This window comes from Electrona antarctica (genome assembly GCF_951216825.1).
Source record: "Electrona antarctica genome assembly, chromosome: 23".
Taxonomy (NCBI): Eukaryota; Metazoa; Chordata; class Actinopteri; order Myctophiformes; family Myctophidae; genus Electrona; species Electrona antarctica.
The window spans coordinates 28448446-28475846 of record NC_136804.1 but is presented as its reverse complement, the minus strand read 5'-3'; the positions used below and the strand labels follow the sequence as shown (position 1 = coordinate 28475846).

Below are 27401 nucleotides of genomic sequence, written 5' to 3'. Positions count from 1 at the left end.
CTTCCGGCATGGAAGGCAGCATTCAGGAAAGGAGTGGCATTTGCATTTCTTCCACCATGTAGTAAATGCTGCATTCATTCGTGGTCTGGAGAGGGCAGTTGTTTTACAGACGGGGAAAAAGGGCAGGGGCTGAAGCCCCCTTTGATGTCTATGTGTGCACGTCCCTATATGGGCGTCTGCTTTGGATCCACGGAGGAGAGGGAGGGGTTTGGGTCCAGTGTTGTTTTTGGCGGCAAATTTCTATTTTAGTTTCAGTCGTAGTCTCTTGAATAATTTTCATTCAGTTTTAGTCACATTTTAGTCACCTGGAATGTTTTAGTGTTTAGTCTAGTTTTAGTCGACTAAATGTCATAAGATTTTAGTCAACTAAATCTACAGTTGATTTAGTCGACTAAATGTAATTTTGGCGAGCCTTGATGCCGTCGTAATGGCTGTTTTTACACTTGCTGAAAATAGCCGATCTACAAGCTCACAACGCGTCGCGACTCGTTGTGAGCTTGTAGATCTGCTATTTTCAGCATGCAACCAAGTGTAAAATGACTTATACTGGATCTCTTGTCCACTAGTCCCTTCCTAACATTTTAGTTAAGGTTGTTGACAAAATCGACAGTATATTTAGTCATAGTTTTAGTCATCATGGCTTAGTTTTTATTACATTTTTTGTGCAGTGAAAAATGGTAGTCGACGAACATTTTTCGTCATAGTATTAGTCACCGAAAACAACACTGGAACGGATGGATGGATGGATGGATGGCGGCAGGGCGCGCGTCCGACTGGCCGTCTGCAATACATGAGCCAACGGAGAGCGAGGGAGAAAGTAGAACCCTTAATGGGAAATGATGATGACTCATGCTTGGCAGGAAGGAAGGCTGATTGGATGGCCAAAAATGGAGTCCCTTCACAGCTGAGTGAAGACTCATCCCTCACCTTGACTGTTGAAGGCATATTTCACTTTCAAACATGTTTGAAAGTGAAACATCCCTTGAAACCTGATTTATAATAACGCTAGCTGTACGATGGTGTCCCGCACCAAATATAGACAATTTACAACTGCATACTTCTCCTGTTCGGCATATAAATTCTGCACTTTAACCCTGGCGTCCCTAACTCCCTCCTCCACTTTGACCTTGGCCATTTGTTATTTATCAGGACCAAGCAATAGAGCGCCGAAGTCCTGACGTCACTCGCTCATCCCCTCGATTCCCCTGGTTCACGGAAGTAATTTCTCTATGGAGAATAACATGGGGTCATCTTATAAAATCGTTTCATATAAGCATTGTGGTCCACAAATAAACAAGCTGTCTTGGAGTTATTGTCAGGGAGGTGTCTTACGACAGTCAGTCAGTCATATTCAGGATGATACAGTCTGTTTATAGCGAACATGTAACTAATTCAGCAGCAGTAACTAGCGTTTTCTCTCAGTCAGTTGAGTGAAGCGGCCGGGATGACATGTTTATTTTTCAAACACAGTTCTTATATGAGGCGATCTAAGATCCCCCTATGGGGATTATAATACAAATAAAACACTGTAACACAGTTCTTATATGAGGTGATCTAAGATCCCCCTATAGGGGATTACCTGTGGATTTGCGCCATCTACCGATATTGACGTCAGACTTCGGTGCTCTATTCACCTGTTTCCTAGGCTGTGTATGTTTTCCACTTCCTGTCGATTTGATCCAATGAAATCCAATGAAACTGGTCAGATGACCAATGATATCCAATGAAATCGACAGGAAGTGGAAAACACACAGCCTAGGAAACAGGTGAATAGCAACCCTTCCTTAAAACCTTTAATGCTCGGCTGCTTGGCTGCTGTAGTACAGATTAACAGACGAGGGTGTTTTTGTCTATATACTGTATAAAGGTTTGGAGTTCAAAGCGGCACAGCTCAACTACAGTGATTAAAACACCATGCAGCAGTATAGAAGGCATCCCAGTAATGTGTCTAAATGATGGCTTTGCTCATTAACTTTTAAGTGCCCAGAGGAACTAATCAACTAAACTAATTTATGCTAGAGTGTCAGCTAGCATTAATAACGCTATTTATAAAACACTTATCGAGAGTAGGTTACCAGAGTGCCTTACTGAAAACTGACCTTTGGATGAAAGAAAATTGATTCAGTTATATATTTAAAAGAAATTTATTGAAATGAATTGATTAATAAATTAAGTATTTTTCACCTATAATGACCATGCCCAAAATAGGAACAGGTTGAAAGTCCTGGGTTCGATTCCTGCTGCAGGGGACGCTGGGGGCATGTTCTCCTCTCCGTGTCATCAGTGCCCATACCCGAGGTGGGGTTGGCGAAAGGGCCCCTCTGTGTGGAGTTTGCATGTTCTCCCCGTGTCCCCTATAGGGTAGGCATCCTCACAAAAAACATGCAGTAATCCTGGTCTCTAAACTGCCTCCCCCTGGCCAGCCGGGGCGCCAGATGGAGGGGAAGGAACTGGTTGGAATAACGTGTTCCTTCCACGGGCTCAGACAACTATTGAGTTGTGATAATGCGCCATGAAGTAGTTTGGAAGGTGTTGTTTTTAGCGGGTAGGAAGTGTTAATTGAGACATCAGTCCATGTGTGTTTGACAGTTGCATCTGAGGGGCAAAGACTTCCCATTCCAAGTTACTCGATCCCTTTTCGGACCAGTCCTGAAGGGCAACACATTTCTGAGACAGGGAGGAACATGAGTACATGACTGCTGCAACAATCTGTGTCATGGACCAATGTTTTCACTTGTTGGTTAATTTTGTAAATGAATGGAATTCAGTTTAATTCATGATGATTATAACTAAAATGAGACAACTTGGCTTTATCAAGAAATGCCTGGGCTTTTTTTCACCCATGTTCCTCTTTTTTTCTTTTCTTTTCTTTTTTTTTCTGTCTTAAGTGCTTCACAATTCAGTAAAAGCGTGCCTCGTCAAAATGTCACTTCCCAAATTGCTTTTAATGACTTTTTCTGGAGCTGTGTGATGCATACTTGTGTGCGTCGGAAAAACAAACGACGCTGCGCGTTCCTGGAGAGGCTGTTAGAGGAAACCCACGAAGCCAAACCAAACCGCCCTGACACCCAAATAGCCGTCCGACTCCAACACATCCACAGCTCTGAGGATCTAGCAGTCCAACTCATCCACAGCTCTGCACGAGGATCATTACTGCCTCCAGCATCATCAACTCCTTCAATCATCATTTGGCTTGTTTACATCATACGAGGCCTGAAGCCCTAGATTAAAAACAAACATTGGCTTGATCTGAAAAAAAAACAAAACCCTCAAAAACCTTCTGATCTGCATGTTATTCCAGAGTATGGCTTTTATCAGAAATGTAATATTTCTTGGCCGCCATCCTCTCCAAAGAATTAAACAATATAATGAGATTTGGAGATCTTACTCCAACTAAAGAGATTTACTGTCTGTTTACCAGCCAGACTGCTTTTGTCTATGTTATCCATTTCACGCATGCACATTCCCCCGCGAGTACACACACACACAGACGCACACGCACACGCACACGCACACGCACACGCACACGCACACGCACACGCACACGCACACGCACACACACAGCCTGTGGAACAGATGCGCAGAGCCCTGTGGAGGCATTCCAAGTTATTTGATGCGGTGCATATTTGAAAACCAGCCACCATAGAGAACATACAGTAATTGACACATCCTTGCATAATGGACGGTCGATGCCATGCATACCCTTCTTTTTATTACATATCATCTGTGTCTGCTGTGCGTTGCCATATTTTTCAGATTTACTCTCGTGCACAGATCTCTTCGTTTGGGTCATCGTCCTCCGCTGCCACCACAGCCCTCATCAGCCTCGCATTCAGTTTACTTTAGACGAGACGAGTCGGCCCATCTTGGACTGTGCTTAAAGCCCAACACACACCGTCTGTGAACGCCGCGCGTCAAAACAGCCGCCTCCGTTATTTTCAATGAACCTATCCCACACCGGCGGCGTCAGACGCGCGCTGGCGCGCGTTCACGCCTCACCTGGCACTCCGATACGCCGCCGTTCTATTTTCCAGGCGTTGCCGCACGGCCTCCATCTGGGAATCTGTGGGGCGTGGCTGGCCAGCCGCGCGGTATCGTTCCGCGTCCTGTGGGTGTTGCTGTGCGGCTATGACGCGCGGCAATACTGTGCCGCGTCGCTGCGCACCCGCTTCACAGACGGTGTGTGTTGGGCTATAACACATGTCTGTCTCTCTCTCTGCTAACAAACTTTTAAAAGGAGTGTGTGGGATAATTAAATAGATAGTGCCCATGAAGGCAGGCGGGTAGGCGGGCGGATTGGCACACATGTGTGCATTACGGTGGTTACTGTGCTGTACGTGCCGTGGGGTTATAGGAGAGGGGCCCACATGTGAGGGCTCTCCGCACCGTGGGTATAGAGGAGAGGGGCCCACATGTGAGGGCTCTTACCGTGCAGGGTATAGAGGAGAGGGGCCCACATGTGAGGGCTCTTACCGTGGGTATAGAGGAGAGGAGAGGAGAGGGGCCCACATGTGAGGGCTCTTACCGTGGGTATAGAGGAGAGGAGAGGGGCCCACATGTGAGGGCTCTTACCGTGGGTATAGAGGAGAGGAGAGGGGCCCACATGTGAGGGCTCTTACCGTGGGTATAGAGGAGAGGAGAGGGGCCCACATGTGAGGGCTCTCCATCGACGGCCGGGTGTTCCAGTGTGTGTTCCTTCCTCCTCCGGGTGTTGTGTTAGGCGGATGACGGGCTGCTCTCTGGGGGCTTTGAGCGAGACCCCTGTTAATACAGTCCGTGTAAACATCCATCCGTCTCTCTCCAGCCCTGCCTTCAGTGCAGAGTGCCGCTATACGCTACGGTAGGTCTGGCTACTGCTTGGGCGGGAGGTTAGGACAGGGCCTGGGTATACGAGAGACATGAAATGAGGCTGGGGATGGTCCACAAGGGTTTCACCACTTAAACCCTGATATAATTCTAGTTGTCCGGAGTCCCTCAGGGCTATAGTCCCCTTACTGTTTTTACTCAAAATATTTTTGAGTAAAAACTCTTGAGACAGACTCACACAATTTCCAAAAGCCGATCGCTCAAACTAGGCCTAGAAGAGTTGAAGGCAAATATATAATGAATGATATATAACTAAGCTATATATATGTGAGGGTCTGGGGCTCATGTAGGACCTCTGGGATGCACTTAGGCCTTCAGCATAAAGTTTTCTTTCACTGGAAAAACTTGACGGTTGAGGCCTATCCATACTCCAGTTTTACGTGATAAGGTGACCACCGAAAACTAGGGTCATCACGCCGTGGTGATAAGCCGCTCACGCTCACCCAAACGCATCTCTCTATTTGTACTAACACCGTTTCGGTGGTCACCTTATCACCACAACTGGAGTATGAACAGGCCTTTATCCTTTTACATAATATACTGTAGCAGCCTCTGCACACAAGATTGTACACAATGGTATGAATAATGAACCTTTTTTTTTTTTAATGTTTTTTTGTGTGGCTTTCGCCTTTATTTTATATTTTTTATGGAGGGACAGACAGTAGGCTGACAGGAAATGGGGAGAGAGATGGGGGGATGACATGCAGTAAAGGCCGTCGGGATCGGGAGTCGAACCCGCGGCACACTGCCAGACTGGATTACCAGCCAAGGTGCCTGGACCGCTGAGCCACGGCCCAGGCCTTAATGCACTTTCTAATTCCAGCAGGCATTCAAAAAGTGCACGTATTGGTATTACCAAGATGATTGTACCCAGCTGGCCTGTATGTAACAGAGTTACAGACCCATAAGGGTCCATTTGGTTCCTAACTATCATTTAGCATGGGGACCCCCTGGAACTCCCTCAAGGACCCCTGGGGGTCCCCGGACCCCACTTTGGGAACCACTGCTCTATCAGGTCCTCCTCAGGCTATAATGGAGGCGGTAGAGAGACCATGCAGCACACAGAGAGAGAGAGCGAGAGAGAGAGAGAGAGAGAGAGGGAGGCGGTAGAGAGACCATGCAGCACTCAGAGAGACAGAGAGAGAGAGAGAGAGAGAGAGAGGGAGGCGGTAGAGAGACCATGCAGCACTCAGAGAGACAGAGAGAGAGAGAGAGAGAGAGAGAGGGAGGCGGTAGAGAGACCATGCAGCACTCAGAGAGACAGAGAGAGAGAGAGAGAGAGAGAGGGAGGCGGTAGAGAGACCATGCAGCACTCAGAGAGACAGAGAGAGAGGGAGGCGGTAGAGAGACCATGCAGCACTCGGAGAGAGAGGAGAGAGAGAGAGAGAGAGAGAGAAGAGAGAGAGAGAGAGAGAGAGAGAGAGAGAGAGAGAGAGGGAGGCGGTAGAGAGACCATGCAATCAGACCGAGAGAGAGAGAGGGAGGCGGTAGAGAGACCAGCACTCTGACAGAGAGAGAGAGAGGGAGGCGGTAGAGAGACCATGCACTCAGACAGACAGAGAGAGAGAGAGGGAGGCGGTAGAGAGACCATGCACTCAGACAGAGAGAGAGAGAGGAGGGTGGGTCGTAGTGAGTCGTAGCTCGTAAATCATCATGGCTACTGTACAGTACGCCCGTGTGACGTGCCCAGCATGCCCTCGCACGCCCTCAGCACAATAACACTGCAGTGGAGCGCTCCGACCTTTGACCTCCCTCATAAAGGACCTTCTCAAGAAAGCTCAGCGGTCGAGCCGCCGCGCAAACTGAGCCACGTGTTTGCTGCTCCCGGGGAATGTCCAAAACCCCCTTAGAACCCCCCCCCCCCCCCCCCCCCCCCCCAAAACCCTTTGTCCACCCCAGTTGAACTCCTTCTGTTTTTATTTATTTGGGGGGGGCTGCTCCTAGACCATCTACTGTTGTTGACTGTAATCATTTTATATACTCAGAGGTGCTTTGTGTTACAATTTGCCTCAAGTTACGTATACACAGTCAATTTCCTGTACTCTTTTATTTGTGTACCGTATACGCTGTGTGTGTGTGTGTGTGTGTGTGTGTGTGTGTGTGTGTGTGTGTGTGTGTGTGTGTGTGTGTGTGTGTGTGTGTGTGTGTGTGTGTGTGTGTGTGTGTGTGTGTGTGTGTGTGTGTGTGTGTGTGTGTGTGTGTGTGTGTGTGTGTGTGATGCACGCATGCACACACATACGCGCGCACGTGTGCGACGTGTGGGCGTGAATGCACGTGTGTATACCGAATATTTCTGCATTAATGTGAATCTAAATTACTCTGGATGGGCATATTTGTATGTGTGTGCGGCATGCCACAGCAGACTAAATGACTGGCTGTGTAGGTGGGGGGACACACAGTGGTCAGTATGTCAGCCCGGACGAGGCCGTCTCCTTGGGTCAAGCCAGGGTCGGCAATCACCACACAATGCCCGGCTTTATGGTCATCATACGTCCACGGTCACTCCTCTCGTTGCCTCCGCTCGGATCATCCCCTGTGCTGACCGCTGTCCGTCTTCTGCTTGTCCACAGATCGAGAACGTGGACGCCTGCCTCAGTTTCCTGGACACCAGAGGAGTGAACGTACAAGGGCTCTCCTCAGAAGGTAAGAGGAAACCGATTTCGTCGACTAAAACTGAGACGAAAAATGTTCGTCGACTACCTTTTTTTCCACTGACGAAAACTAAATGGAAACTAAATGAAAACTAAGCTATGATGACTAAAACTAAGACTAAATATACTGACAATTTTGTCAACAAATTACAAACTAGACTAAAATGTTAGGAAGGGACTAGTGGACAAGAGATCGAGTAAGTCATTTTACACTTGGTTGCATTTTACACTTGCCCATCTACAAGCCCACAACGCGTCGCAGCGCAATGCGTTGTGGGCTTGTAGATCGGTTATTTTCAGCAAGGGAAAAAAAACAGTCATTACGACGGCATCAAGGCCCGACAAAATACATTTTAGTCTTGACTAAACTCGACTAAACACAAACATTCCAGGTGACTAAAATGTGACTAAAACTAAAATCAAAATCTGCTGCCAAAAACACCACCAGCTCAAGACTGATGACTGGTGGTGTGACATTGATTGCAACAGCAGAAAAGCAGGAGGATAAAACTAAAATGTTTATTATTATACGCGTTGTGACCTACAACAGCTCACAACACATATTTTCAAGCTTATAGATCGACTATACCTTCAAATAGCTGATGTTTATTGGTTTACAGCGGTTCATTTGGATGATTCGGATGATATATTAAGTGATTTCGCTGCAAGGGAACCTCTCAAGGACCCCTGGGGTTCCCCCGTACCCCACTTTGAGTATCATTGCCGTGGTAGACGATGTTATTGGATCTAACAGCTGTGAACTTTAGCAGGCCTGCCGTCGTTTAGTGTCTGTGCATACAAGATCGTCACAGAGACCCCCTGCTGCTTCACAGAGACCCCCTGTTGCTTCGGCTCCCCTTTAAACCTCAAGGAGGTCGGCGCGCCCTTGACCTCGACGGCGGGCAGAAATAGCGCGGCAGCCTGACACACTGACCTACCGCTCTAAATTCCGCGCACCCCCTCCCGACTCTAAAAACAGCTCCGTAGGCCCGGTATTTAACGAGGGGTTGGAGGAGGGTGGGATGGGGGGTGGGGGGGGGTCTGTAAATATACACACAGGCTCTTGGGTTACCCTGTCCAGCCCAGAAGGCCTTTCAGCACTTCCTTTACAGCAGTGATTCTCAAACGTTTACGTCAAGGACCCTAAATCGATAGGGCCGTGTATGGACCCCTATTTGAAAAGATGTTGTGCCATGCAGGGGGCCTGATAAAAAACATTTTCAAAAATAACTCTACAGTCTACAAATTCACCACACACATTTCAACCCCGGCGTTGTGAGCTTGTAAATCGGCTATTTTCGAATAGCCCGAAATTCTTTATTGGACATAAGGTGGAATTTCATTATAGAATAGAATAGAATAGAATAGAATAGAATAGATCTTTATTGTCATTCTTACACATACAACACAATTAAAAGTGGGATCATTTTAACATCTACTTAGACTTTAGCGTGCATCCCAACCCATATGTTTTTAAGTTGCTTGACTCAATGTTTATATTTCATATTCATTTGATATGATCATGCTCCCTCTTAAGGCCAGCATTCAACTTCAAACTCCATGTCAACATGTTCCACTCATTGAAAACACATTCAGTCCCTGGTTCTGGTGACTGCTATTGTCCTTCTATTGCATGAGTAGCAGATCATCATTTTTCAATATGCAACATGGTTGAGGGGCGCTAGTGTGTAAACCCCCTGGGGACCCCTTGGAGAACCCTCCACAAGGATCCCTGGGGTCCCCGGACTCCTTTTTGAGAACCGGTGCTTGACACCGTGGTCCGCTTTGAGCCGCGCGTGCACGTGCATGCGCTCGCGTGGGCACATGTTGAATTAGACGGACAAGTTTCCCTCCCATAAACTATGAGGCGCGTGTCTAATTGAATCAGCCCTGGACTTCAAGAGACTCTGCAGGCTGGCATATGCACATGGCGGTTTGTTGTTGTTTTACGAGGCATGAAAGAGATAAAAAAAAAAGCAGGGTGTTTGATGTGTATGGAGTGTGTAGGGTTTTTTCCCCGTTTCTTTCCGAGAAAACATACTTATTGTACTATAATGTCTCTGCGAGTCCCCTCAAAGGGCATCTGTCTAGTGGGCGCTTGTAAACCAAAATCCCGGAAACACTGGTGTTGCATATTTACATCAAGGGCAGTTCTTTCTTTTTTTTCCTTTTTTTTTTAATGTCAAGCTGCTTGTTCTCCAGACAAGATGTCTTGTGCATTCCTACATACTGTGTATAGTAGTGGTTCCCACACTTTTTCACGTCAAGGACCCCCAAAATGATACTCATTAGCCTGGACCCCCATAAGAGCAGGTTTTTACGGCCCCCGGTTTGACCTGAATTACGCTACGGCCCACCCAATTAATGGCATTTCTATCTCTGGGACCCCCAATTTATATAGTAAAATCAATTGTTAAGTGTGTGTACAAATGGAACCATCTGTGGGTTTTGTGTATTAAGAGTTATTATGTGAACACTCGCTTGAGTCAAATGGTTAAGGGAATGCAAGGTGTTTATACCATTATGGGATAATATTAAATTGTATATTGCATACATTGTCTTTGGACATATGGGCTAAACTGGATTGTAAGTTTCAAGCAGAGTTGGTTTGGTCTAGTGGGAGGGGCCTGGCCTATATAAGCAGGAAACCTGCCACTGCCCAGGAGTCATTGTAGGGCTGAACCTGGAGGAGAGAGGACCTGTGCAGCCAACCTGGCCAGTTTATTTGTTGTACAGCATAATATTTGTTTGACGGGAAACCACCTCCTTTTTTTGCTCTGGACACAATAAGGTGAATAAAATTGATTGCATCAAATGACGCTGCCTTGACATTGTCAATATTTTGAGTATTCCAGCTAAGTAGAAAATGTTTGATTACTTTGGACTGTTTTGAGTACTTTGATACTTTTTGAGTATTTTTTGAGTATATTTTGGAGTATTTGTGAGTACTTTGATACTTGAGTAACTTTTTGAGTATTTTTTGAGTATCTTTTTGAGTATCTTTTTGAGTATTTTTTGGAGTATTTTTGAGTACCTTGGGGAATTGTGACCTTTTTTTGAGGACTAATTCAAGTGCCTGTGGCACATTCTACCCTCACTCAGCACAGAGTGTGCCCCTCAAGGGGTCCCCAAACCCCACTTTGGGAACCACTGGTGTACAGAAGATTTTGGTGATTTTTCACCTTGAACCACTTACCTCCTTTCATTGAGTGGTCCGTAGTACCCTCCTTTTTTTTGCCTGTACACCAGATCTCTTTGTAGCCAATCTACGCCCCCGACACGTTGGAAGCTTGTAGATCTGCTATGTACGCCATTCAACAAACCATGTGCAACCCAGATTCTGCACAAACAAGGGACTAAATTCATATCGCTCCTATGCCACCAAAATGTGGAACGCCCTACCAACAGTCATTAAGACATGTGAATCTCTTGACTCCTTCAAAACTGTTCTCAAAGGGCACCTACGGACGGCTGCAATTCGAAACTGGCCCCCGTAAAATCTGAATCCCCCACCCACCCCCTCACTGTATATGTTTCTTTCCCCTTTTAACCTCCTATGATGATTTCCTGTTTTGACTATATAGTTGTGTATATTCGTATGTCTCTAAATGTTTTGATGAATTGAAAATGGTGGGCCCTATTGTAAACAAGTCTAATGCTTTATGGTGTTATGACTAAAACTGAGACTAAATATAGGGACAATTTCGTCAACAAATAAAAACTAGACTAAAATGTTAGGAAGGGACTAGTGGACAAGAGATCCAGTATAAGTCATTTTACTCTTGGTTGCATGCTGAAAATAGCAGATCTACTGCGACGCGTTGTGAGCTTGTACATCGGCTATTTTACATTTCAGTCGACTAAATCAACTGTAGATTTAAGGCTCATTCATAGTCTGGATTTTCGGTGGTGAGGTGACCACCAAACTACAACATGACGTCACGACTCACGAGCCGCGGTGAAGAGCAAACCACCGCCACCGCCCCAGCCCTTCTCTCTGTTTATACTCACCACCGCTCAACGTTATTTCAGCTCCGGTGGTCAGCTCACCACCGGAGCGGTGGTCACCTCACCACCGGAGTGGTGGTCACCTCACCACCGAAAATCGAGACTATGAATGAGCCTTATGTCGACTAAAACTAGACTAACACTAAAACATTCCAGGTGACTAAAATGTGACTGAAACTACTTGAAGAGACTATGACTAAAACTAAAATCAAAATTTGCTGCCAAAAACAACATCATAGAGCCCTGCACCTGACCAGGCTCTGGTCGGTCTCTCGTTGGTCTAGTGACCACACGGTGACCCGCTGCTGCTCGCCTGCACCAATAAACCCCCTCCTTGATCTCTGCCGGTTCAGAGCTTGTTCAAAGGGAGACGTTTGTGTAAGGCCAAGCCCCATGCAGTTATCACTTAAACGCCAGGTCAGTGACGGCACACAGTGTGTGTGTGGGGTGGAACCATAGAGTAATAAAACGATAGAGACCCAACCGGAGTGGAAGTTGCTCAGTGGCGTTTTGAAGCACCCGGAAGACTGCCGGAAGTATAATTATAACTCGAGCGAGCGGAAGTTTAGCCTAGCTAGCCTAACCCTTTCAAAACCAAACCAAAGATGTGTGCATCTATAAGCTCACACCACATTGCGATGCGATGTGAGCTGGTACAATATTTTTTCTGGTGTTGGAAGTGTCACACACACACACACACACACACACACACACACACACACACACACAAGTGCATGTGTGTGCACAGGTGTGTGTGTGTGTGGGGGGGGGGGGGGGGGGGGGGGGGGCTTTTGCCAGATGATGTACTGTAAGAAGGGGAGCTTGGAGCTTGGAGTTTGGAAGATGAAAGTACTATATGTGCCTTGAATACGAGAAACCTTCCCCTAAAAATAAAAAAAGTGGTGAAATCATGAGCACTTTACAAAGAGCTCTAAAAGCATGGTCCATTTTCCTTGACCATGGGCCAAGATTAAATGGCACTGCAGTGCTGATTGCCCTCCTGCCCGCGTCACTTTAATTTAGGTGCCAATGATGCATAATACTAGCATAGCCAACCGCTATTTGGCTTTAAGCTTTGTTCTGGGAAAAGGTGCTCCTTTATAATATTAGCAGCACTCAGACTCGGGAAATGGAGTGGAGTGACTTTAAGGGAGTCTACATCAAACTTGACCTCTCTTTAATTTGCTGATATCAAGACCAATCTCACTTCCATCATTACTGTTCCAGAGAGCGCGCCAGTTTTTCTTTCCTTTCTTCTTTTTTTTTCCCTTTACAAATGTCAACTTGTCGATTGCAAATGTGTTACTTATTCAATACTAAAACGAACCAAATGTCACGTAACTTGATTCGACACTGAAAAAATAATCACATGGACATACTTTCCCACCCTTGTGGACAATTTCCAATGTTGTAATGATCCTGGTCTGACTTGTTGCTATTGTAAGGTCCTCGTGTTTCTGTCTAAATGTTTCCAGCCACAGTATGACAGATTGTTTTGTTGACTGCATTTTCACTGCCTTTTCCCCAAAGAGGAGAGGAGAAAAAGAATGCAGTTGAAAAATTTCTATATAAATGACTGCCTCTCTGGGAGTTAGAAATTGAAAACTACCCAAAAACATTAATCTTCACCAACTTTTTTGCAATCTGCTAACACCATGGCCACGGATGGCTGGGAAGAGAGTTGAGCTTCAGTGTATGGGGTGAAAAAAAAGAGACTTAGAAAACTGCTGTGTCATGTGTTGCTTTCTTTCATTCGCCTCTGTGCGCGCCAGCCTTTAGAGATGGGCGTGATATGAAAAGTCCATTTCACAAATGGATGCGTTAGCAAGCGAGATCAATAGCAAATTTGTTGACTCGTCCCTCAGGTGTGTAAATGGTAAATGGTGCATTTATATAGCGCCTTTTATCCAAGGCGCTTTACATAGATTGTTGATGCACGGCCTGGGCCGTGGCTCAGCGGTCCAGGTACCTTGGCAGTGTGCCGCGGGTTCGAATCCCGATCCCGACAGCCTTTACTGCATGTCACTCATCCATCTCTCTCCCCATTTCCTGTCAGCCTATACTGTCTGTCCCTATAAATATAAAATAAAGGCAGAAGCAAAAAAAAAGAAGAAAAGATTGTTGATGCACATTCACCCATTCACACACACATTCACACACCTTTACATACCTGTAGATTGTGCATTACATTCACCCATTCACACACATATTCACACACCGATGGCAGCGGAAACCATGCAAGGCACCAACCTGCACATCAGGAGCAATTAGGGGTTCAGTGTCTTGCTCAAGGACACTTCGACACTAACTCTGGGGGAGCCCAGGTTCGAACCGGCAATTTTGTTTGTACGCGGATAACTATCTATCTAAATCCTGATTTATGCTTCAGTGCACGACAGTGTCTTGCACCCCAACTAGCCGACCTACAAGCTGTTCTAGTGCAGATAAAATGCTGTTGAATGTGGTTATGCATGCCATTAGGAGGAAGTCTCACATTAATTCAGATTCATTTTTTTGTGCCCGTGGTGTCAGATACGTTTGGTCAACGGATAAGTGTTGGCATGGGGTTGCACGTTGAATTCAATGTGGTCCAACCAGTGTGAAAACAGGCACAGAACCTCCACAGTTCTACTTTTGACTATAGTCCAAGTAACCTGATCCAGAATTAAAATGCGTTACATTAATTTATGCTGGCATAATGCATATTCATCCTACAATTAACCACCCACGAACTGAGGTTTCTCCATAATATAAAAAAAAACCCGGTCCGCCCTGGTAACAAGATGTGCACATGCACACGCTCTACAATGAGGGAAGTACAACTGACCAACAGCACGTGCACCAAGGCCCGCCCCACTCGATCATGATTGGAGGAAGGCCCCTCTCATCCTGATTGGATGAAGGCTTTGCCACCCAAAGCCCAAACCGAAACTAGGGTTTTTTGACTCCAGGGCTCACTGGGGACAGGGAGGAACTCCTTATATGGTCAGCACACTTTATAGTAGGGAGGATTATCCAAAGAAATAAGAAAAGATAAGTGATATTGAATTAAGTGAAATCACTGAATATACCTTTAACCTTTTTGTTTTCCTTTTGGTCTCCACAGAGATCAGAAATGGCAACTTGAAGACTATCCTGGGTCTCTTCTTCATCCTGTCGCGCTACAAACAGCAGCAGCAGCAACAGCAGCAGTACTACCAGTCACTGGTGGAGCTCAGCCAACAGACCAGCACCTCTGCATCCTCCACCAGCACGCTCAAACCCCAGGAGATGCAGTCCAGGTGAGCACCGCTTCACGGCACCGTTGGGCCGTAAGGATAGCGCAAAAATAATTGAGAAATCGTTGCAATTTATGAATGCAACAACTGCATGGTACTATTCTCCCCTCAAAACCTTGAAGAAATGTATTAACTATAGTACAATATAAGCAAGTACAATACACAACACAAGCAAGCCTGTTGGCTGCCTTGTTAAGTCAGATACAGAAGGTGGCCGGGCCACTGAGCCGCTGAGCCACCGGGCCACTGACCCGCTGAGCCACCGGGCCACTGAGCCGCGAATGCTTTCTTTAAGTGGGGGCGGTGGTGGCTCAGGGGTAGAGTGGCCACTAGGGGGTGACAGTGGCTCAGGGGTAGAGTGGCCGGATGGTAACCGCAAGGTTTCCAGTTCGAACCCTGTAGGCTCCCCCAGAGTTAGTGTATAAGTGTCCTTGAGCAAGACTCTGAACCCCTAATTGCTCCTGATGTGCAGGTTGGTGCCTTGCATGGTTTCCTTCGCCATCGTGTGTGAATGTGTGTGTGAATGGGTGAATGTAATGCACAATCTATGTAAAGGTGTGTGAATGTGTGTGTGAATGGTACAGTGTATGTGAAGGTGTGTGAATGTGTGTGTGAATGGGTGAATGTAATGCACAATCTATGTAAAGGTGTGTGAATGTGTGTGTGAATGGTACAGTGTATGTGAAGGTGTGTGAATGTGTGTGTGAATGTGAATGGGTGAATGTAATGCACAATCTATGTAAAGGTGTGTGAATGTGTGTGTGAATGGTACAGTGTATGTAAAGGTGTGTGAATGTGTGTGTGAATGGTACAGTGTATGTAAAGGTGTGTGAATGTGTGTGTGAATGGTACAGTGTATGTAAAGGTGTGTGAATGTGTGTGTGAATGGTACAGTGTATGTAAAGGTGTGTGAATGTGTGTGTGAATGGTACAGTGTGTGAATGTGTGTATGAATGGGTGAATGTAATGCACAATCTATGTAAAGTGCCTTGGATGAAAGGCGCTATATAAATGCACCATTTACCAAGTATAGGCCCTGATCCAGAAAAGGTTACTGACCTACAGTACAGCATACTATAGGTGATAGTATGCTGGGAATAGGGAATAGGGACACTATTGGTTATACTATATGTGTCCTTCCTAGGATTTGTACCCAGGTCTCCTGCGTGGGAGACAAGTTGACAACACCAGTGATCTAAGACAGAATGTCTGCTTAAGTAGGGAAGATTTTGTGTTTTGTGCTCCAGGCAATACCGCTTGTTGTCAACCTGTAACTGTTCCTCTGGGTCCCTGGGTTGTGAGCTTGTAGATTGTCAGTTTACGACAGTACGTTGTCACCTTCAAAGTCTTCATCTATTTTACTGTAACGTGTAAATAGTGTAGTTTAGATTAGATTAGATTAAATTTATTGTCACTGTACAGAGTATACAAATACTTAGACAATGAAATGAAGGAGTAGTAGTGCATGGATGGCAGTCTCTCCTCATAGAGGCTGTTTGGAAAACTGGCAGTTGATATTTCCAGAGACCTCAGTGAGTGTCAGTAATGATTTAATAGCATTGGAATTGGAACAATAGGAAAAGATCGTGGAGGCATGTGGAATTAGTGTGAACGGCGTCATTAATTTAGTGCTTTGAGGACGTGACGATTGTTTTCCATTTTTACGATACTACGTGTCACAGATTGGTTACGGATGACTTGATTGTTGCTGTTGATGATAAACAGTCAGCCAATCGCCCTGAAGACTGCATTGGCTTTAGTTTTTTTGAAAAGCATGTCAGTGGACGAACTATGTAAGCAGATAAAAGCCTAGACAGTAAATCAGTGACACCGTTTCAGTTTTCCAGACATAAAACACGTCACAGACTGTCACCTCATCTGATCTCAAGACAAAGTCATAGTATTAATAATGGAAACTAATGTATCCTAATTTTCATGCCCTGGTAGGAATCAGTGTTGTTTTTGGCAGCAAATTTTGAATTTATGTGTAGTCATAGTCTCTTGAATAGTTTTCACTTAGTTTTAGTCACATTTTATATAGCCGATCTACAAGCTCACAACGCGTCACAGCGCAACGCGTTATGAGCTTGTAGATCGGCCATTTTCAGCATGCAACCAAGTGTAAAATGACTTATACTGGATCTCTTGTCCACTAGCCCCTTCCTAACATTTTAGTCTAGTTTTTATTTGTTGACGAAATTGGTAGGAATCCGGTATGGACTCAATGGACTCGGTATAAATGGCACATTTGTTATTATGTAAGGAATCAACACGTGCAGTTCAAATTACGAATACCACTGCCATCAGTTTTTGTACGTCATCATACGAACCATTGTACCTTTCGTACACAGTAAAATGGTGCATTTATATAGCGCCTTTATCCAAGGCGCTTTACATAGATTGTGCATTACATTCACCCATTCACACACATTCATACACCGATGGCAGCGGAAACCATGCAAGGTACCAACCAGCACATCGGGAGCAATTTGGGGTTCAGTGTCTTGCCCAAGGACACTTCGACATGTAGACAGGAGGAGCCGGGATTCGAACCGCCGACCCATGGATCATTGGACGACCTGCTCTACCTCTTGAGCCACAGTCGCCCACAGTAAAATCCTCAGTGTTAATTAATCCATGTGATGTAACTCAAAGAGTGTACAAATCAGGGGTACATTTGCTTACATCCGTACAGTCTCTGAGATACAGTACTTGGATTTGACCATGTAGGATGCCTCTGTACATTATGTACATTATGTACATACAGTACGTTAGTAGTAGGGGTGTAACGATACGTTTTAACGGCGATACGATACGTATGACGATACATGGTTGACGATACGATACAAGTACGATATTGGTTCATTATGGCGATACAGTACGATACGATTCAATGATTTGAAATCGATACAGTAACTATTTAGCAAATACATTAAATATGTGTGAAACTGGTGGATAGTTCAGTTTTTAAGGGAAAGATTCATTATTATGGATATAAATAAGTAAACACAGTGATTCTGTGGCAAATAGATGGACATTGTATTTTGAACACATACAGTATGGACAAACCTAACCTGACTCCGCCAGATGGGGCAGCAGAGAGTACACTGGGTTCCCCCCTCCTGCTCCCATCTGGGAACTATCAGGCAGACTTGATGCTCCGGCCACAAAACGGCCTGGCCAATCAGCAGCAGCTAGAGGCGGGATCAAGGCATACACAGTGCTGCCTTGATGCTTGATGCCACAGTGCTGCCAGGTTAGGACAAACCCACACCTTGACATGAACTCAGAGAATACATACATTTATCGACAGACCAATTGTAGCTATTTGGAATGGAAAGGTAATTAAACCCATCTTTTTCTTTTTTCTTCTTAAAATTGCTAAATACAATGCACAAATACTTAGCATTGATCAAATTGATCATTTGCGTTGCAAAACGATTCGATAGCGATTATCTCCATTTCCAAACGATACGATACAAAGTCAAACTTAATTAAAATCGATATTTCGATTCAGTTACTATATCGTTACACCCCTAGTTAGTAGCATAGCACAGTATACAACACAGTCAATATAAGGGCCTGTGACATCTCCTCAAAGCACTGTTTATACTGTAAGTGCACGTCCACATACTGTAAAGATGTTCATAGCAGAATGAATAGTGTCGGGCTGACCTGATGCCCAGTCCAGTGTGATGTATATAGACAGAACATACTGTAAAGATGTTCATAGCAGAGTGAATAGTGTCGGGCTGACCTGATGCACAGTCCAGTGTGATGTATATAGACAGAACGGATCTAAAGACAGGCCTGGCATGCCTCACATGGGTGGCATTCCCCCCCTGACAGATCACCTTACCATACTGTGTGTGTGTGTGTGTGTGTGTGTGTGTGTGTGTGTGTGTGTGTGTGTGTGTGTGTGTGTGTGTGTGTGTGTGTGTGTGTGTGTGTGTGTGTGTGTGTGTGTGTGTGTGTGTGTGTGCGTGCGTGCGTGCGTGCGTGCGTGCGTGCGTGCGTGCGTGCGTGCGTGCGTGCGTGCGTGCGTGCGTGCGTGCGTGCGTGCGTGCGTGCGTGCGTGCGTGCGTGCGTGCGTGCGTGCGTGCGTGCGTGCGTGCGTGCGTGCGTGCGTGCGTGCGTGCGTGCGTGCGTGCGTGCGTGCGTGCGTGCGTGCGTGCGTGCGTGCGTGCGTGCGTGCGTGCGTGCGTGCGTGCGTGCGTGCGTGCGTGCGTGCGTGCGTGCGTGCGTGCGTGCGTGCGTGCGTGCGTGCGTGCGTGCGTGCGTGCGTGCGTGCGTGCGTGCGTGCGTGCGTGCGTGCGTGCGTGCGTGCGTGCGTGCGTGCGTGCGTGCGTGCGTGCGTGCGTGCGTGCGTGCGTGCGTGCGTGCGTGCGTGCGTGCGTGCGTGCGTGCGTGCGTGCGTGCGTGCGTGCGTGCGTGCGTGCGTGCGTGCGTGCGTGCGTGCGTGCGTGCGTGCGTGCGTGCGTGCGTGCGTGCGTGCGTGCGTGCGTGCGTGCGTGCGTGCGTGCGTGCGTGCGTGCGTGCGTGCGTGTGTGCGTGCGTGCGTGCGTGCGCGTGCGTGCGTGCGTGCGCGTGTGCGTGTTCATATGCGGACCGAGAGCAGTTTCTTACTGTCAGCGTTTAGTGGAGAGTGTGCTGGTGAAATTTCACAGCTGAGTGGAGTTGTTTAAGGTTTCACTCAGTTTAGAAAGACTTTGCTGCTGATGGAGGTTGGGTGTGTGTGTGTGTGTGTGTGTGTGTGTGTGTGTGTGTGTGTGTGTGTGTGTGTGTGTGTGTGTGTGTGTGTGTGTGTGTGTGTGTGTGTGTGTGTGTGTGTGTGTGTGTGTGTGTGTGTGTGTGTGTGTGTGTCGGGGTCTTCAGGGGCACAGCTGCCTCCCGTTCCACCCCTCCAACCCCCCCCCCCCCCATACCCCTCGCGTCATGCAGAAACAGGTGCAGACGAGACCCCCGCCCTGACTGCCTGTAGCACGCCAGCGCTTCTGTATACACACACACACACACACACACACACACACACACACACACACACGCACACACACACCTTGGTCCTGTGTAGCTTCAGTAACATCTCAGTCCGCAGGGCTGATTAGGAAGGGGACGGCCTGCAGTGTAAGTGCAGGCCGTCAGAGGGTCAGGCTGTATGTGACCGTGATAAACGGAGCCTGTTGACCCTGTTGTTTTTGTCGGGGGTGACGTGGTGTCATTGCTGCAGGGTCATCCCGGTGCGTGTGTGTGTGTGCGTGTGCGTGAGTGAGTCAAACATCACAATGCAACACAGATGACTTATAATAATATCATGACCAATGGCATTGCAAGACTAAACAATGAAAAAGAGAACAGAAAAAAATATACTAATTAAGTAATTAATAAAAAATAAAAATGTTGCAATAGTACTACCATGGGTCAAATGAGTTAACACTGTCTTTGCGTTGCTGACACGTTGAAAACAGGAAAAACAAACCCTTGGAGTGTTATTACTATTGCAGCTTTTCTATATAGTTTTGGCACAAGAGCAGCAATACTTAGCGCCGTCATCCATTTCCTGTGATCTACAGCACTAGAGTGGCTCCTCGTCAACATCCAACCTCTCAGTGCGAGAGCTTTGATGATTGACCGGCTGGCCCTCATGCAGCCGTCTGGGCTGCCACAGTACTGAGGAAATGTTTTACCCCGTTTAGATTCATAACCAGGCTGATATACTGGAGGAATGCTGACACCTTCTTGTAGAACAGTGTTGGTTTTTGGCAGCAAATTTCTATTTTAGTTTTAGTCATATAGTCTCTTGGAATACTTTTCATTTACACCTTTCATTGACACCTTTCATTGACATTGACATTTCATTGACCTTTCATTGACACCTTTCATTTACACCTTTCATTGACACCTTCTGTAGAACAGTGTTGGTTTTTGGCAGCAAATTTCTATTTTAGTTTTAGTCATATAGTCTCTTGGAATACTTTTCATTTAGTTCTAGTCACATTTTAGTCACCCGGAATGTTTTTTTGTGTTTTAGTTTTAGTCGACTAAATCTACAGTTGATTTAGTCGACTAAAATGTGTTTTGGCGGGGCTTGATGTCGTCGCGCAATGGCTTGTAGATCTGCTATTTTCAGCATGCAACCAAGTGTAAAATTACTTATACTGGATCTCTTGTCCACTAGTCCCTTAGTTTTTTATTTGTTAACAAAATCGACAGTATATTTAATCATAGTTTTAGTCACCATGGCTTCGTTTTTGTGTTTTTTGTCATTGAAAAAAAGGTAGTCGACGAATATTTTTCATCTCAGTTTTAGTCGGCAAAATCAACACTGACTTGCAGACTCTAAACCCCTAAGGCTCTAATCCTAAACGTAAACATTCTTGGGGGCAGCACACAGGTGTTATAATTCATTGCAATGTGTCACACGTGAGTCTGTAGATTGGCCAGTTTGACTGGGTGCAGTACTTAGTTTAGACAGTTTTTGGTTTAGACTAGTCATTGGTTAGACCAGTCATTAGTCCTACAACTACAGCCTATCTCAAACCTAATCCCCTCAAAGGTAAATCACACGTTAATCATTGACGTTCAGAAACCTACCTAGATTAAGCCAAACTAAATCTAAATATAAGATCTAAATATAGAACCCTAACCCAACAAAGATGGCGAAAGCAAACATTCTTTGTTCGGTACTCATACAATAGTGGTACAAAACACTGAAGTCCTTAAACCAGAAACCTAAACCTAACCTCCCACGGGGCAGCACACCTAAACCTAACCTTAACCCATGTCTAACCAATGACTAGTCTAAACTAAGTATGCACCCCGTTTGGCTATTCGTTGTGCGACGAGGTATATACTAGGGCTTAAGTGGTTAATGGAGAAGGCTGGTTTCACCGCACCACTTGAAGCTCTAGCAGCGAAATGACTTAGTTAGTGGGTCTATATACAAAACAAAAAGAGGATTTACTCCAGTATCACTTTGACCACTTTCAGCCTGGTATTCCTAATTTGGACATAATCATTTATAGGCTCATGTTTTAAAAAAGAAATTGCGAAAATAGCAGCACTATAGCCTACATGCTCATGAACTTGTAGATTTGCTATTTTTGCCCTGTGGCGCCATCGCTCAACAAAAAAAAATGGGCTTAAATACTTAACCTCGATAAAGTTCAACATTGTTTTCAGCAAAAGATATTAATAGGAGAACTTTGGATTCTATTATCCATTCATTGCCACTTTACTAATTTGCCTTGACTGAAAGGGTACCAAAAATAGTTTCATTTTCCACAGTGTCTAAATTAATATTATGCCTGACCCAGAGATTTAGTTGCGTCTGAATAACTTCCAAAAATATAGGCTAATAGTGTACTGAGCTGAACAATGACTGTTGCTTTGTAGACCTAATTAGCTCCGCTCGCAGCTTCACACACACACACACACACACACACACACACACACACACACACACACACACACACACACACACACACACACACACACACACACACACACACACACACACACACACACACACACACACACACACTTGGCCTCCTGCACATTTACAGTTGTGGGGGTAGAGTGCTTTCTATAGACAGCACCTGCTGGCCCTAGCTGGTGTCTGCGGAGCCGGGGATGAGACGTATGTGTGCATGTGTGTCGGGAGGGGATCTCCCCATTGGTGGGACCGCGACAGACTGGAGCCAGGGGAGGTTTGCCTTTACTGCAAAGGGTACAGGGGGGCCCCCCTAGCACTATAGTGAGGCAGTCACTGCCCTCCCACTTAACTCACCATGTCCCGTGGCCAGCAAGTTGACCCCCTGGTATCACAATCGTCGCGCCTGCCCACTGCCATCTCCCGGGAGAGGAAGAGTCGTCTGCCCTATGGGAAAACACTCAGCCTAGCAACGCCAGACTCCTCTCCGAGGTACATTTGAACACTGCGCGTGGCGTGCATGTCCGTTCCGTCCGTCCTTTCCGTCCGTCCGTGTGCGTCTAGGGAAGCAGAGGTTGGACGTTGTTGGAATTTAGGAGGCCGCGGGTGGAATATGGATTAGTGCCGTCATGCCGTTAAGCATCATGAACTGGTAAATGATTGGATTTGTTTGATCTGTAGATAATGTGCTTTTTGTTTTTTTAAAGCTGTTTTATGTCCTGGATTGAATGTTGTTTGGTTATTAATGTGGACTACAGATTGCTATTGCGATTTTGTTTTGTTCAACTCAACAGTGGCCATTGTACTGTACGTGATATTGGCATGTTATTTTTGTCTTGGGTATTGCTTGGTCTCAATCACTGTACAATATTGGTTGTTTGTCATTAATTAGTCACTCCAATGGCATAGTTAACCCTACTTGAAGCATAATTAATCTACCATTCTTTAGGGTAATGAAAGCCCTAACCACACCAAAGGGTCAAGACGGTTTTAGCGTTGTCCCTGCTGTGTGATATGTCTTGTTGCACGTTGACCCACGTGGACACACGTTGACCCACGTTGACCCTAGTGATTCAACACATGGAATTCAATGGCCCAAACCACACCAAAGGGTCGAGACGGTTTTAGCCTTAACTTCTTGCAACCGTTTGGACCCCAAGGAGTTGCATGGTGACCCTTTGGTGTGGTTAGGGCTTTAGAATGTCATTTTAATGTGTGGTCGGACATCAGTCTGTAATACTCACTGTAGGCGTACAATGGTGACGCAAAGCGAAAATAGCCGATCTACAAGCTCACAGCACATCACGTTTTGAGCTTGATTTTATTTTGAAAACATATAGGGCCTCCAGAGTTGCAAGTGGTTAATCAACTGAATGTGTCACAAATACGCGTACAGTAACAGCATCCATAAATTAACCGATGCATACTTCATGTGTCTTCATTCGTGTATCGGCTTTGGAAAGGCCAGGCTGGATTTATCGCCCTGGGATCAGTTAATACCTGTTGTCACCAGAGTTGTCGAGTGGTCACCATTTTGGATCTGAGAGCCATACATTTCCGTCTGACCTCTCAGTGCTGCGACCGTTATCTGCGGCCAAACTGATATTACTCACATTTACTAGGACAGCAGTGGCATCCAATATCGCTGGCATAATATGCACCGCAGTGTCATGGACTATTAGTCTTTTTATTGCTGATGTATGTCGGATTCTATCAAGAGCGACGCACTGCATCTTGCCCTCATATGTTCTGGGCCCTTTTTTTCCTCCACATGGAAAGATCTAAAAGGTCGTGGGTTGGATAAGCACTCCAGGCTGGGACTGTATACCCTTGCCTTCATGTTTCACTACATTATATAAGGCCTTGTGGTGGAAAAGATCTGCGCCACAGAACCCCTGTCAAGGTTTGTTCTGACAGACACGTGCTGCGGTGGGTTTTCAATATAACTGCGGCCTCCACAAACACGTTTCCCCTACCAGTAGCCTGTGTTATATCTCTGTTGCCTCTGTCGCTTTTTAAGAGCATCCCTCCTCCTCCTTCCTTCCACCGTTCCTTTCTTCCTTCCTTTTTGGCTTCCACGAGACTCCCACCACGGACATGAAAGAAAAGGACACCGAGAAAGGAAAAGGACATACAAGCTTTATTTACACGGAGAGCGGCGAGCAGTTTTAGCCCAGACTGTTTTTGCCCACGTTGGGAGAGCCACCTATATTGAGGGATGAGCTCCGTTAATCTTTGACTTAAACGCATCTCTGCGTGCAAAAAGCCATTTAGGCTATTTGATGTAGCGCGAAACACACTGGTGCTGGAAGAGTTGCCACGCAGGGCGCCGGACAGGGAGAAGGGATCTGGTTTCCAGGCCATCATTAACTCTGTGTGTCGCGTGTCATATAGTTTTCATTCCTCCAGCGATATGAAAGGCTCTCCGGTGCGAAGGGAAATGGCCCTGAACGTGTTTTCATGGGCTCCGCTGTCTGCGATCCCCAGCTCATTAGCATATAACATCACACAGGCTTGCGCATAATGAATATCTCTCTGAGGTCAACAGTGATTTGGCTCTTCCTCGCTGTTGGTTTTAAAGTCTCGTTAGCCGCCCACGAATTGCAGCCACTGATTCAAATTGTGAAAGTTGGGGGCCGCTGACATTTTTGAGAATTACCGTTTTTTTCCTGAAACCGAAGAGCTTATACCAGTGAGGGTTGAGACCCAGCTCTCGCTTCATGATTCATCAGGTCTCTACCGTTATCATACATGATGCCACATGCAGCCAGTTGCTCAACAATGTTAGTAAAGATGAGGTCAAATAAAACTTGAGACATGCAAGTGAAGATAAAAAAGTTAAGTATTCTTAACCCATTTTGGGCGGGAACCCCTTTTGGTGTTTTAAACATTATGTTATAATTTAGCTATTGAAAAATAGCAGATCTACAAGCTCCGGTGGCGCGCTACGAGCTTGAAGGTCTGCTATTTTTGAAAAATCGTAAAAATGTGGCGCAAATCTTTGAATAGTGAATGTTTTTTAACTCAGGTCTAAATGGGTTAAAATACTGATGTAATAAAGTCACATTACCGTATTTACAGTACCATGCTAGGAAGACGGAAGTATGAGAGGGAAGTGAAAATGTTGAAAAGTGAAGTGTGGTATTTACAGTAGTAGTAGTAGTACAGGTAGATTATTGTCTCGGTCCAGTACAGTAACAGTACAGTAACAGAGTGTAGACAGACAGGAAACCTGTCTCACAACGGTTAGCACACTAACTGGCTGAGCTACTGTACCTACCAGGCTCCCCAGATGGTCGACGGGCTTCTTGAAACGCCTTTGTACTTTATTAAACACGTTAAAGCCCTTTTGAAAAAAGGCTAATCTCAATATTAAAAAAATGTGGGCTCCAGGGTTGAAGTGATTAATGCAACGCTCGTAGTTAAGTAAGTAGTATTCAAACAAATACACCTGCGACAGAAGTGTTAACAAGGGTTTTATGCCTTCCATGTGTTTGAAATAGGAAATGCCTAACAGCTCTCATCTCTGTGATCATGCGTCATGTGTGATCGTTTGCTCCTTATTCGTTATGCTGGCATGTTGTGCAACAGTTAATCGAACTAATCCATTTAATAGATTATGAGAAATAGTCGATAATCGATGTGTTAAGACTGCAGAGGAAAGCTACATATGACCCATCTTCACCCTAGGGTCATAACTTATGACCCTAGGGTGAAGATGGGTCATATGTAGCTTTCCTCTGCAGTCTTTCTCCCCTCAGTTCTGGGTGATGTGGTGATGAGGCACTGATTGACTAACAGCTGGTGTAAGAGGTGACTGTGTGTATTTATTTAAAGTATTTATTTAAAGACGTTTACGATTTTTTTCCCACCCTAAAACATGATCATCAGGTATTATTATTATTATTATTATAATATAAGGAGGAAGAACGTTTTCCAAAAAGTGTACAGTATTTGTTAAAATCATGCTTTTATGTGGACACGCCCACCAGTTCATTAAGGGTGCGTTTGGAAATGCGCACCGGGAATGTGGTCAGTTTGTTGAGTGTGGTGGGCGGTGACGTCACAGTGTGCCTTATTTACGAACGACCACAGCTGTGACGCACCGAGTGCACTGAATAAACGAACGACAAGAGAGCACACCAGTGCGTTCAGGGCGCATTTCCGAACGCACCCTAAGGCCTCATTCACACGTACCAAACACCAATCAAGCAATGTTTGGTCGTTTTTTTGTTTTTTTGGGCCACCACAATGCTTTTCCAATGGGAGTCACATGGTTTGATCAAACATTTGTGTTTGATCGCTGATTGCTGATTGCTCCCCCCTCATCAAACAAAAATGTTTGGTCAAACCATGTGACTCCCATTGAAAATGAATTGGAGCAGCAATCAAAAAGCAATCAGGCATCACACACGGACCAAACATTTGTTGTGTACGTGTGAATGAGGCCTAGGGCCTAGTTCACACCTACACAACAAATGTTTGGTCCGTGTGTGATGCCTGATTGCTTTTTGATTGCTGCTCCAATTCATTTTCAATGGGAGTCACATGGTTTGACCAAACATTTTTGTTTGATGAGGGGGGAGAAATCAGCAATCAGCCATCAAACACAAATGTTTGATCAAACCATGTGACTCCCATTGGAAAAGCATTGTGGTGGCCCAAAAAAACAAAAAAACGACCAAACATTGCTTGATTGGTGTTTGGTACGTGTGAATGCAGCCTAAGTATGCCTGGTTTGCCTGGTGGGTGGTGATGGTTGGTGATCCACCTGAACTGAAGCCGCACCCACAGCTGTAGTTGTATGATAAGGGGGGGGGGGGGGGGGGGGGGGGGGGTTAGGGGAAGGGCTGATAGTGTGATGTCACTATATTACTGTTTATTTCATTGGCCCTTTTGTTTGACTGTCAAGGGTTCAGCCTATCCAGGAAGAAACCCTAAATACAAAGTTAATACACCATTGCACTTAAAAACGACTCCAGGGTGTCTAATGAAGTACTGTCACCTCATAGACACATGAAAAACTGGAAAAATACAAAAATTGTGGCACTCCATCTTCAAGTTCTGTGTTCTTTGTTCTGGGTATATATATATTTGCCATGCATGGTTTAAGTTCAGTGCAGTTTACAGCCCGGGAGTGTAGGGGTGGGTCAGCTCATAATAGAAACA

At 45.7% G+C, this 27401-nt stretch overlaps 1 protein-coding gene across 1 annotated transcript in view; it reads left to right on the top strand.

Moving 5' to 3' along the window:
* The window catches only part of nav3 (neuron navigator 3), a 503241-nt gene that overhangs the window by 350139 nt on the left and 125701 nt on the right, over positions 1-27401 (top strand). Inside the window, exons 6-7 of the mRNA XM_079494499.1 lie at positions 7437-7509; positions 14632-14806. Of these exons, the coding sequence (XP_079350625.1) occupies positions 7437-7509; positions 14632-14806 (248 nt within the window). The remainder of the gene's footprint in view (positions 1-7436; positions 7510-14631; positions 14807-27401) is intronic.